Source organism: Chelon labrosus (assembly GCF_963514085.1).
Source record: "Chelon labrosus genome assembly, chromosome: 17".
NCBI lineage: Eukaryota > Metazoa > Chordata > Actinopteri > Mugiliformes > Mugilidae > Chelon > Chelon labrosus.
In genome coordinates, this window is record NC_140350.1 from 22,162,322 (window position 1) to 22,175,235 (window position 12,914).

General features: G+C 43.3%; 1 protein-coding gene across 3 annotated transcripts in view; it reads left to right on the plus strand.

The window, feature by feature from the left end:
• The window catches only part of cadm1a (cell adhesion molecule 1a), a 390,389-nt gene that overhangs the window by 357,763 nt on the left and 19,712 nt on the right, over positions 1-12,914 (plus strand). For 2 of the 3 annotated variants that reach the window (XM_084565221.1, XM_084565222.1), the window contains one exon: positions 4,464-4,496. The exons of the other annotated variant lie outside the window; for it this stretch is intronic. In XM_084565221.1, coding sequence (XP_084421347.1) covers positions 4,464-4,496 — 33 coding nt within the window. The remainder of the gene's footprint in view (positions 1-4,463; positions 4,497-12,914) is intronic. 3 annotated transcript variants of the gene reach the window in all.

Consider the following 12,914-nt stretch of genomic DNA (forward strand, 5'->3'; position numbering starts at 1 on the left):
GTTTATCAGCTTTAATGTTTTTCTTCATGTAACTTTGAAGTGTGAGCATGCTAACATTCATTACCGTGATTAAAAGTGCTATTAAAAGTGGAGGTTGATGGAACCGTCATTGGTGTTGGTCAAGAACTTTCGACTTCCTGATATATGAAAAGCCAGGACACACCAAAGCCCAAAAATGTCAACCTCGTGTTCGCTCTTGCAGAATCCCCTTTAGGATTCATCCTCTTGGGACCATGAATGCGATAAAACATCACGACAATGGGACTTCAACCCCAGATATTATGATGTATCTTGCATTTCAGAGCCCGTTGTTGTTGTTTGGTCGCGACATTTGCCAAAGGAAGTGATAAGAAGCTTAAAACATAAACGATAAGCATCAGTATATGTTACTTAAGTGCCTCAAGATCTGGGAAAAAAAATGGATTTTCTGTCTGTCACCAGCATTCACTGGTTCTGACCGAGAGAAATATATTGTTGAAAAGGAGGACATGCCATTTTCTCTATCAACAGAGCTCTGTTGGAGAAAATCATTCTGGGAAATGTAGGAAATCACAAACTAAAGCCAGAGCAGAAGAGGCAGGTCAGTGGATCCAACAAAAAAAGTAATCTAACAGCCAGCGGGGACACCCGGCAGCCCGTTGGCATTTCCAGTGCCACGGGGTTCCACCTAATGCATTTCTGCCAATATAATTATGATTGGCATGCAGCTATCTCTGCATGTTGAGCTGGATTTCATGTCACAGTGAGCCACCAAAGAGCTCGTGGGAAGCATGGCAACTAGTCATGGAGCTGAGTCTGCACCACGTCGGCGAATGTCAGCGAGGACACTGCCTCACTTGACCCGAAGCTAGAAACGGTGGAAGGGAAGGCGTGCTGCTCGAAAATGGACAGGCAATCACACAGCTGCAGACATATTGAAAGGTCCCACATGGCTGCCACCCGCAATGTAATGAGGGTTGCCATGCTGCCTTTCTGTTGACCGAGGCTTACAGGGACAGAGGCTTCACATTAGATTTGAAAGTCAGTAAATAATAATAGCACAAAATAACACAACAGCAAGAACCACTTAAGAAAATCAAATGGATAAATATAATCCGGAAAGGTTGACTGATAAAGAGTGTGTTCGTTTAAAGGAGGTAAACTAAACCAAATTCTGCACCAGCCATTATCTCTACCATAAACACAGCAACCAAAGCAGCTCAAATAACTACTGAACCACCTGCAACCAGATCAGTCAACTGCTACAACTACAAGCAACGCTACTGCTGCCACTCAACCAACCAATGCAGCTGCAGCAACACCTGCAAAACATTGTAATCAGAGCAACTACATCAACTTCAAACAACCACTGAATGGAATGGCACCTTACATCAAGGATGTACATGAATCACTGAAGTTACAGCAACCCCAGCAACTGAAAAAATGGCAACTCTTGGCACTGTAGAAACACCTGAAATTCACAACACCGACTGCCGCAACCAAACCGGTTGCTGATATATAGCAGCTCTCCAATCACTTCGACTACAGCAGTGCCTAAACCAAACATGGCAACTGCAAACACTGAAACTGCACCATCTAATCGAACTACAGCGCAACCTGTAACTTCTAAGCATGACAACGTCCGCAGCTCAGATATTGCTGCAGCTAAATGCAATACATTGTCCCCCTTCTGAGCCAGTCTTGTTTTGCTTCGTAGCAAGCTCACAGATGTTGCTGCTGGACTTTCTACTCGACAATATTAACTCCCATAAAAATTCAAAATAGAAATCAATGATTCCCCATTTTCTCCCGCTTTGTTCCTATGATTCATTTTCAAAATAAGCTTAGGGTCTCTCAGTCAATCGTGTTGCCGGTACAATTCAGTAAAAATGTGTTAACAGAACCGAACAGTATTTGATTTGGTTTTATTTCAAATATACACTGCCTGGGCAAAAAAAAAAAAAAAAAAAAAAAAGTGTCCACCTGGATTTAACTAATCAAATAGGTAGGAGCCTCCTATTGGATAATTACAGCATGGGTGATTATCTTTCAGCTGTCAATAAGTTATTTAACCCCAACTGATGCAATGAGTAGCTTCTCATTTCTTAAACAACCATGTCTAAAGACACATCCTGTGGTCGTGGAAAAGATATTAGTCTGTTTGAGAAGGGTCAAATCATTGGCATGCATCAAGCAGAGAAAACATCTAAGGAGATTGAAGAAACTACTAAAACTGGGTTAAGAACTGTCCAACGCATTATTAAAAACTGGAAGGATAGTGGAGAACCATCGTCTTCCAGGAAGAAATGTGGTCGGAAAAAAAATCCTGATTGATTGTGACTGAAGATCACCTAAACGTTTGGTGAAATCAAATGGAAGAAAAACAACAGTAGAACTCAGGACTATGTTTAATAGTGAAAGTAAGAGCATTTCCACATGTACAATGTGAAGGGAACTCAAGGTATTGGGACTGAACAGCTGTGTAGCCTTAAGAAAACCACTAATCAGTGAGGCTAACTAAAGGCTTCAGTTTGCTAGGGAGCATAAAGATTGGACTCTGGAGCAATGGAAGAAGGTCATGTGGTCTGATGAGTCCAGATTTACCCTGTTCCAGAGTGATGGGGGCATCAGGGTAAGAAGAGAGGCAGATGAAGTGATGCACCCATCATGCCTAGTGTCTACTGTACAAGCCTGTGGGGGCAGTGCTATGATCTGGGGTTGCTGCAGTTGCTCAGGTCTAGGTTCAGCAACATCATGTGTCCAAAGAATGAGGTCAGCTGACTACCTGAATATACTGAATGACCAGGTTATTCCATCAATGGATTTGACATTGCAGAAGCTTATTGAGACAATGCCACAGTGAATGCGTGCTGTAATCAAAGGTAAAGGTGGTCCAACGAGTGTGTGACCTTTTTTTTTTTGGCCAGGCAGTGTTCATGACAGTAGCGGTAACAGGCGTACACTCAGTGCTAGAGTGTAACGACTCCCTTTCTCTTTGGGCCAAATTAGACTACAGTAAACCAATAACTGTCAAGAACCCTGTTATGTCCCAAAGAATGTCAACACAATTAATATGCAACAACAGTAAATACCAGGCATTATTGATAACTGGCTTCCTGGTTGTTGTGATAAAAGCCCGAGTGGGTAAATTGGTTTTTGCTGCTGATGTCTTCTAATTACTGTCAGAGTCATTGTGCTGATCCATAAACCAAACAGTCGGTGAACTTCTACACATCACTCGTTGCTCTTTTACACCTTTCAGCCTATGAGTTGGACTTGCTGATGTATACACTTCATCCTGCGGCTTCTGAGTTTCAGTAGGCGAGCTGGACCCCACTCTGCACATCCACTGCTGTTTTGTGTCAAGTGCATGACTTTTTTAAGGTGGTCAGGTACAAAATAAAAAAAAAAAAAAAAGAGAAAAGGACGAGAAGTTATCCCTCTGAGAGTTAAAAAAGCAAGACAGTGGTAAGCGAAGGAGATGATGACGGCTAATAATAACACTAAACAGCTAATTCATTGTGTCTAGTCTAGCCTTGACAATGGGCGAGAGGCATTTAAATTAAATAACCTCCACTAGCATCACATTATTCCATTTGTTCTTTCTTTGACAGCTAACATTAGTTCATTAAGCTAGCGCTCCAGTGTGTCCGGCCCTGTTGTGCGTGACCGAGTCTAATGTGGACATTTTTTATTTATTTTTTTTCCCGCCCAGGGCCCCAAAAGACTCTAGAATCGCCTTTGCACATCTGATGCAGGAATCAAAGTGGGGGTTTTTTTTGCAGCTGACAACAAAACTCCCACTATTTCTCGCAGACGCCGTCACACGCCCCGGATTTGCGGCGTAATTGTCTCCAGCTGTGGCGACGGAAAAGCTAAAAAGGTCATCAAACCACGCCGGTGGATATCTCACCCGCGCAGAGTCCTTTCAACAACAACCCGCCGTTAATTTGTTTAAACTTTACTTGACTCGCCGCCACATAAAGCGCTCCCTTTTGTAAGCGGCCGATAAAAATGTTTTCCAAGTCATAAACTGTTGCATTAGTTCGGCTGCGCGGCCATTTCCTCTTGATACTCTCTCATTTCTTCGCACTGGAGCCGCCGCCGCTGCCGCCGCCCCACATAATAGTCTCTTTTCTGTATCTCCTCGAGCAGCGGCCCACGCTCCCCCTCCGAGCGGAACGTCCAGTGTGTGCAGTGCAAAGTGTATTTTGTGTGTGTGCGAGCTTATGTTTATCTCTGCACTGCCTTTGGTTCCCTTTGATTTCCCTTAAGTCTTATGTCTTTTGTCATGTTCTGGTCTTCTGAATGCTTGCTTATGGGTGTCATTTGTTTTCTCCCCCCCCCCCTGCCCTGCCCTGCCCTGCCCTGCCCTGCCCCGATTCCTCCCTCCCTCCCTCCCCCACTTCTTCTTTATTTGCATGCTGTTCCTCCTGTTCCACACCTCCCTCCACAACTGCCATGTCCTCTCCTTGTGTGCTCAGACACTGCGCCCAGCACTGAACCTGCAGCTCATGGTTGGTATCTCTACTTTCCTCTTTATGTCTCTTTTTGCAACTTGTAAAAAATCTTCTCTGCAGCATGCCGGCTCTTACTGGTGCACAACGTGCCGCGTGCCTTATAGTTATTGATCATGCTGATCTGTGTTTTCAGGCAGTAGGCTGTCACGCCGCATTCCATGTTTGTTGCATTTTCTCCTGTCAGAAATATGTTTCTTATATTCAGATTAAACACATTTTTCTTTTTAAAGTTTCTCCCTGCAGCTTCTCTTGCAGAATGCCTTCGCCAGCTAACCAAATACAGTGTTTCCCCGAAGGTGCCACAGAGGAGTAGAGCCCGCGAATGATCATATCGGCAGCATGAGATGATTTTGTGCGGAGGCAAAAATAGACCTCATTTACCTGTTTTCATTTATCTGAATGAAGATGATACACATCATTTTCCAATTTCACCCAATTTGCATCCCTTTTTTTTTTTTCATTATTTCGCGGCCGCAGTTTCATAATTCGTGCGAGCAAATTCACCGTCACAAGCTTCCCGTCGAGCATGTGCTTCGCTCGGCTCCGTCAGAAATTTCTGACCTCGCTCGCTCGCTGTAATGACCACATTAGCGAGCAGGCAGAGCAAATACGAGCAACCTTGCCGATGTGAACCCCCGTTTGCGGTGATCAGGTCGCATAATTTTATTGGGGTACATGAACCACGGAAAGTTTCACACACGTCGTCAAGAAAAACACACCAATGAAGTTACCACGAAATGAGAGGAGCACAAAGATGCTCTACTTTCCCCTGTTGGTAACCCAGCCTTGCTGCCATACAGAGTTACGTTTACGTGATTTGTTTGATCAGTTGACTTGTTGAGCAATGTGAGGTGAAGGCTTTTGCTCTTCCTATGCATTATACCCCACGACAAGATGTTTTTGTCAGGTTGCAACCCAAAGCAAACGTAATAATTATATGAGAAAATAGTGGCGACACAGTGGCACGGTGGTTAGCACTGATGCCTCACAACAAGAAGGTTCTGGGTTCTAATCCAGGCCAACTGGGGCCTTTCTGTGTGGAGTTCTCCCTGTGTCTGCGTGGGTTCTCTCCAGGTTCTCCAGCTTCCTCCCACCGTCCAAAGACATGCTCGTTAGGTTCATTGGTGATTCTAAATTGGCCGTAGGTGTGAGTGTGAATGGTTGTCTGTCTCTCTGTGTTAGCCCTGAGATAGACTGGAGACCTGTCCAGGGTGTACCCCGCCTCTTGTCCAGTGACAGCTGGGATAGGCTCCAGCCTCCATGCGGCCCTCCAGAAGACAAGCGGTTACAGAAAATGAATGAATGAATGGTCTCTATAAAGACATATCTGGATATGAATGCAGGATGGTCATCAGATGACAGCTGGCAGATTGATGCTAATGCACATCGAACGTGTCCTGCTGTGGCAACTTAATTAGAATTTTTAACTGGCAAAAGACAAGTTGACAAGTCTCCAAAACAAGACAGTCGTCATTTTCTGGTGGTGGATCAGTTAGAAATATTGCATATTAAAGTAATGGAACACGAAGCATCAGCAAGCCGCAGTGAGCTTTTAGATGAAGAGCTGCATGTCTCCATAAAAGTGATGCAAAGCCATGCAAAAAGTGCCAATTATTTCCTGACTTCTTTATTAAAATAGTTTGGTTTTTGGTGCTTTCAGAATCCTATGACCTGTGTTATTAAACTATATTGTCTGTCATCACCAGTAACCACAGGTGTCACAGAATCAACCATGCCCGAAATGTTCAAGATTTCCACTTGAGGAGACACAAATTTTAAAATTTTAAAGTGTCATTGTCAGAGTTTCCCTAGTTGCATGTACAAACTGACAGTAATTATAAATCTCATTTCGCTTGTAACTCTAAATGAAAGCTTCTATAACTATTACAGTTGCTTGTTTTTAATTGTTTTAGTGTATTTAGAACATAATTAGTTTGGTTTTGTTTTTTTTTATATGGGAGCTATTACACCTCCAGTTTCCACTAATTGATTTAATTAGTAAAAGAGATAATTAGATAATTTTGCTGCGTTGGACACATTATAGACGAAACGAGACCTTGCTTTCAAGATACATACCGGCGTCTAGCACGTTTTAGTGATATTGTCTCATTTATCCGTGAACTAATTGAGTTAATCATGTTATCACACTCAGTTAGAGTATATCACAGTGATCCTGGCGGGATGTGAGGTAGCCTAAGTGCCTCCTGATGGTGGCGACTTCCTCTCTCAGCAGCAGGGAGGTTTCCTTCCTGTAAATGACGCCGGAAGCTTTTATTGGAGAGGCCGCAGATGCTTTGTTCTCCGTTTTTGTAAGATGTGCGTTTTATGAGTTTTTGAATGCTTGCCCCAGATGTTCTGTCCCAGCGCATAATCATTTTTTAAATGTTGGTAATTAACTGCAGTGATGCATCATGAATATGATATTTGTATTTGCTGGTAGTTTTAGAGATACTCTGGATTAAATGCGAGGAGCAGTGGCTGCGTAAAGCAAGATAATGGGATGCATTTCAGGATTTAAATTAAACAAATAAGACAATATGAGTTTGGAACACGTGTTCGTCTGACTGGTAAAGGTTAGATTTAAATGAAATGGAACAGTCAACTGGGGGCCCGCGGGGCACATCCGGCGCGCCAGAGCTTTCCATCCGGCCCCCAGAATATTACTGAATTCAAGAATATGTCCCTAGATTTATTTATCTTTTAAATCAAATGAAACTCTGGAAAGTAGCTTGAGCCTTCAATCAAAGATGACAATAAACTCTTTTCTTTTATGGTTTCACATGCTCATTTTATCTATTGCGGTGTCTCGGTAATTGCAAGCCAACCTTGAAATACTCACGCTAGGTTAATGGGAGAGGTCACATTTCCCTTCCAGTGCTGTTTTTTTTAAACATCAGGATGAGCAGCTGTCAGGTTTAATGATCAAGCAGTCCTCCCAAGACTGGTTTAACGGTCGGTTCCTCTCATGCGAGTTCATTTTTGAGAACGCAGCTTTACATTACAGGTCTTCAGTGTGTCATACTCTTTGGGGACGTCATCCAGGCTATGGTATCCAAAAAGCGTTTAAAAAAAGGCAAATGGACTTGTAGAGTTTCTTGAGAAGACGTTTCATTCGAGTAGCTTCTTCAGTTCTTGGGGATTGGTGGGAAGTTTGAGGCTTAAATAGGAAACTCTGTGGGTGACCCATCAGAAACGCGCTTGACTTGTTTCTGTAAACAACCCGAAACTGGTGCAGCTAATTTCCATTAATGGCTAGACACTTACCTGTTGTTGAAGGGGGGTTGTTTGTCCCTGCCCTCTTGCCCTATGAACGGCGCTATGAACGACATTTATCACCCAGAGTCTCCAGTCTGAAGGTGTGAACGGGGTTGCAACTTGAAGTTAAAACTGTATTGTAAATTGATGGCAGATTAAATCTCAGTCCACCTCCTCTGTTCAGAGATGGCTTCCTTTACTCCTCTTTCAAACCATCAGTCTTCTCTGGCTAAGATTTGCACAAATGTAGTTGATGACCCCTGACATAGAAGGTCAACTTCCCTTGTTTTTATTTCATACTCACAAACTTTAAAATGGATAGGATGGTTAGGGTAACTGAGAGCTCTCCATCTAAAACCGCGGCTCAGTTTGCTGAAGAGCTGCATTCACATGGAATGAGTCCTCACGTCGTGGTTTGCGTCCCGGTGCCAAGATTCGGTGCCAGTGCGGGAAGCTGTGTGTCCTTTATGTAGCGTGGCAGCATTGAATGTAATCCAGGGTTTTCGCCGATATCAACACGGAGGGATTAACAGCTCAGAATCTACTCAAACCAAAAGAGCTTTCAGTGCCTCTTTCAACGTTTGCTGAAAATCACTTCTGTGTCTCCGAGTGAACTTTAAACTCATCTGCAGCTCCGTACGCTCTCGGAGCAGCAATAATCAATATTTATGTGATGTTATAGCGTATCAAAATATATCATTATTGCATATCTCAGATGTAAAGAGTTTACGTGTTAGACTGTATCTGTTGAAAATAGTGGAGTATTTAGCAGTTGCAGAACAAAATATTTCCCTCAGGAGATGATTGAGGGCAAAACCAAAGCTAAAAGAGTATCCATATTATTTCATGTGATTTTCTTTTTTTTTTTTTTTTTTAACATTTCCTGTACTGCTGTATAATTAACCAGGGTTTGTTTCAATAGAGAGGAGCATCAGCCACTGCTGTGAATACTCTGTAGTTCTCTGAATAATGAATCATTTTGTAATGACTTGGATATCAAGCCTCGATCCATCCCGTATTGACACTGATGAGTCCGCGAACGGCAGCGCAGTCATAATCACATCAGCGGCGTACTGTACGCCCTCAGAGATGGAGGTCGGCAAGAGGCGAGAAGAAGAAGTTATGAAGTGAAATGTTCGACTTAGCAAACTGCGGCGCGGCTGCAACCGTACTTTTGTAGCTTTTTAATTTAGTCTTCAGGGACACGTTTCACCGAGGCAATGGAGACACAGATTCAGCTAATGATAATAAAAGATGAGCTTGATCAGAGAAAGTTAATAAGCGTTCAGAATATCGATTAGTGATATAGTCACTGTTCTGACTAAAAGCACGCCATGACTGCATTGGTCCTCCAAAACTGAATCACCATTAAAAAACATTTTCGGAAGAAAGCCCTTTTTGACCACTCAGAGACACCGCACATGCAAGTGTCGTCATCCAAAATGGCTCCTGATGAACTGTCTCCTGCTCAGGCTCGATTGGCCCACAGCAATGAATGGTCTTCTTTTTAATGTGCGGGTTAAGATTTGCCAGCAGCGTACCAAACTGGAGCTCTGACATCCCGAAAATGACCTTAAAGCTCAACAATCAAGATCGATCTTGATATTTTCTTAAAATTGGATGCACCCATTATTTCCTCTTTCCACTTTCAAGAAGTGAAGAGAACCAGTCGTCTTTTTCAGTTTTCTCAATGAATAAGATAGCAAAATGCGCCGGACTCGGCATGCAAGATTTTGCGTGCAACCTTTTTTATTTTCCTTTAAAACGCTTAGGACTTGACGTTCAAATGCCTTAACCGTGGCTTGATAAGTGCAGCTAATCTTCCTCTCATCACGGTGCTGACAGTTTGATCAAGTATGTGTGTGAGTGAGAGAGAGGCAAATTGTAGATCACTTTGTGCGAAGGTGCTACACAGAGCAAATGCAGTCATTTCCCATAATAGCACACCTCTGATGTTAGTTGTAGCTGTAGTTGGGCAACCCCTGCTGCAGCCATGAATATGTTTGCACACAAACAAGACGTCAGAGAAAATACATAGCATGCAATCAGAGTAAACCACACATGTCAAACTCAAGACCACACTCAATTGTATCTGGCCCGCAAGATAATATTTTATATTTATCGGAATTTATAAATTGATACTACAAATCCCAGACTGCGTTGCAGTAGCTGAACTTTTGGCATCCGACAGGTACGTCAGTTAGCTCCACCCCCCAACTTTATTGACAAACTCATCAGAGTCTCATGGTTGCTTCTGCAACTGTTCAGTCGACCCATAGACTGTATATAAACATGGACAATGCGTCCCCACTTCCTTGCATTGGCCAAACTGATGCTATTTTCCCCAGGATACGGGCGGCTCCATCTTGCGACTTTGGAGCCAAAGTCTGATCAGTACGGTTCGAGAGTGGAGCCGCGATATCGATGCCCCGCCCACACTTCCTCCAGACTCACTCCCGTTTTCCTTTAATTAATGCTACGCTCTGCTCTACCTCCACCAGTTACAAGGAAATGTTGGATTATACACTGTACTTATTTTTAATTTTCTGTACAACTCTCTTGCTGAGCGGTTGCCATGGCAACTGGTAGTCACCATTATGTCACATCCTGTTTCTATAGCGTCAAATAACTAACTAAAATGAGACTTATCCAAAATGACACTTGAATATACATCGACATTATATTAACTACCTAAAATGACTGAAACCATCGTTTAGTGTTTCAGCATGGCAGGTTTTTAGTTTTAATGATAGACTGAATGGATTATTTCACTCTTAAATAGAAAAAAAAAAAACACAAAATCAAAACACTCAAGGACAGCCCTGACCTAAGAACTGTACTAAAGTACGGTACTTGAGTAAAAGTGCTTCACCTCACACTTCCAAGTCGACGAGGTACTCATCAACGCTGCTTACTATGCAACACAAATTTTATAAAGACAACCTTATCTGTGAGCGAAATCACTTCAGAAAGCGGAGCAAAATTGCATTTAGTGCTGCCTTTGAGTGCCATTTAAAAATGGAATCACTAATTTAGGCGTCAACAGCCTCCAATAACCCGACAAAGTAATAAAATGCTAATTTGTGTCTGTATATCCTGGCCCGGACCGTGACACCCAGTCAGAGCCTGTTAGAGAAGCATCCGCGCTGACCGCCTCGCCTTTCCCCCCCCCGTATCCTCTCGGATGCTGTTGCCATGGCGATGCCCCGCTTTTCATGACTAAAAGAGAGAGGAAGCTGAGACGCTATTGAGCTTGAAGGCTCTTCCCGAGATTGTCCATTTCCCTCTAAAATAGGCCAGGTGGGGAAGGAAGAGGTGCGGAGGGCAGGAGTGAACAAATTAAACATGCAGCGGCGAAAAGAAGAGGCTCTGAGATGAGCTGCCGGTGGACTGGAGGAGTGGGCGTTGAAACGTTTTGTTCTTATGAATTAAGCTTTAGCTGCCATGCTGAAATGAGAGACAGAGAGAGAGAGAGACTGAGAAACGGGGAAAAACTCAGACATAATGATTGATTTTATTATGCATGTGGATAAACTCCACTGCACTTCTGGCTGGGCAGAGTTGTTCTGCTATGAAGTCATTGTCACTTCAGACCCTCGGAGTTAAGGGCGATTATGCAAAACTAAAACTATAGAAACGGCTGCATAAATGTTGACGCTATAGAAATGTAGGGTTCGCTGAAGCATTGTCGACACATTTTAAAGGACAAAATAGCCTTGCTTACTTTTAGTAAAAAAAATCTTTGTAGGAACAAAAATAGCTCTTTAAAGAAATAAACATTGATCAGTGCCCTCCAACCTTACTGAAAACTCTTCTTAATACGATACATTACGATGCCACTGCTATAGAAACCGTCATTGACGCCATTTTCACCGCGGACTTTGAAGGAAAAGCTGGATATTGTGAGGAAAGGTTGCTCGATCCCGGAGCTAGCCTGACCCAGCCGGTGAAAGGGTGTGTCCGCCACTTTCAGGTCAGCAACTATGAGCGCCACCCGCAATTGCAGTTGCACAACCAGCGCCACGTACGTCAAATCCAGCAGAGGCATCAATGCCGACCCAATAAAATGTCAAAAATATACATAAAAGATGTAAATATAATTAGTTTTACTCACCAGAACTTAAGGAACAATTTAGCCAGGAGTAGCGCTCATAGTTGCTGACCTGAAAGTGGCGGACAAACCCTTTTCCAAGCTGGGTAAGGCTACCTAGGGATCCGGGATCGGACGGCCTCTCCTCAAAATATCCAGCTTTTCCTTCAAAGTACATCGTGACAATGGCGTTTGTAGATACTGTTGGTTGCTGGGGGGTAATTTCAAGTTATTCTTAAAGATGCATCCATTGCTATTTTGTCCACTTTTACTAAAAAAAAAAAAAAAAGGGTTAAAGAAATAACCATTGCTTTGCTTTGTGGAGGATTTTCTTCCTATCATACAACCTGCTTGAGGTAAATCAGCTCCCTATAATTATAATGTGTTTCTAGTGAAAGTGGTCCACGGCTCAGAGGCTGGATGTTCAACCATTGTTCGTACTTCTCATCTCACTTCCTTCTCCTTACTCTTAATGAAAGGCCATGTTGGTGGAAGATGTCAGTTGCTGTAGCTGATGGCTAGCTGCACCGACTAATTTCCCATCCGGAGAGGTGAGCACGTCTGGAAAGGACACACCTGCCAACACGGCTGTCAGCCGGCGTGTGAAGGTAGTGGGATAATTGAGCCGCGCTTGGAGATCTAATAGCGGAGGGGAATACGGCGGCATAATGGCCACTTTGCTCACAGTGGGACTGAGGCGGGTGATGCACAGAACTTTTCTCTTTAATCCAAGGACTAAACTGTCACGTTTGGATGTCATTAAAGAGACAAGACATTCATTAAATGACTAAGACACAATGTGCCAGATTACTCAGGTACTGATGTGCAACAAATGTATTGACTGCGTCCCCAGACTTTGATTACTGCCAACTTTTCGAGAGGTTTTTACACTTCGTACACAACGTCTGTCACTTGATCCCCCGGCTCCTCAACGTGCACGGTGTACGTTCAGTGTACAGTGTACGGAAGTTAATCGGAAGAGGCTTGTGTGAAAACTCTGGCGGAATTCCAAATAGATTCCTCTTGACTTGGAGACGGAGTCCTTGGAAGTCTGAGGGGTGATCTTGGGT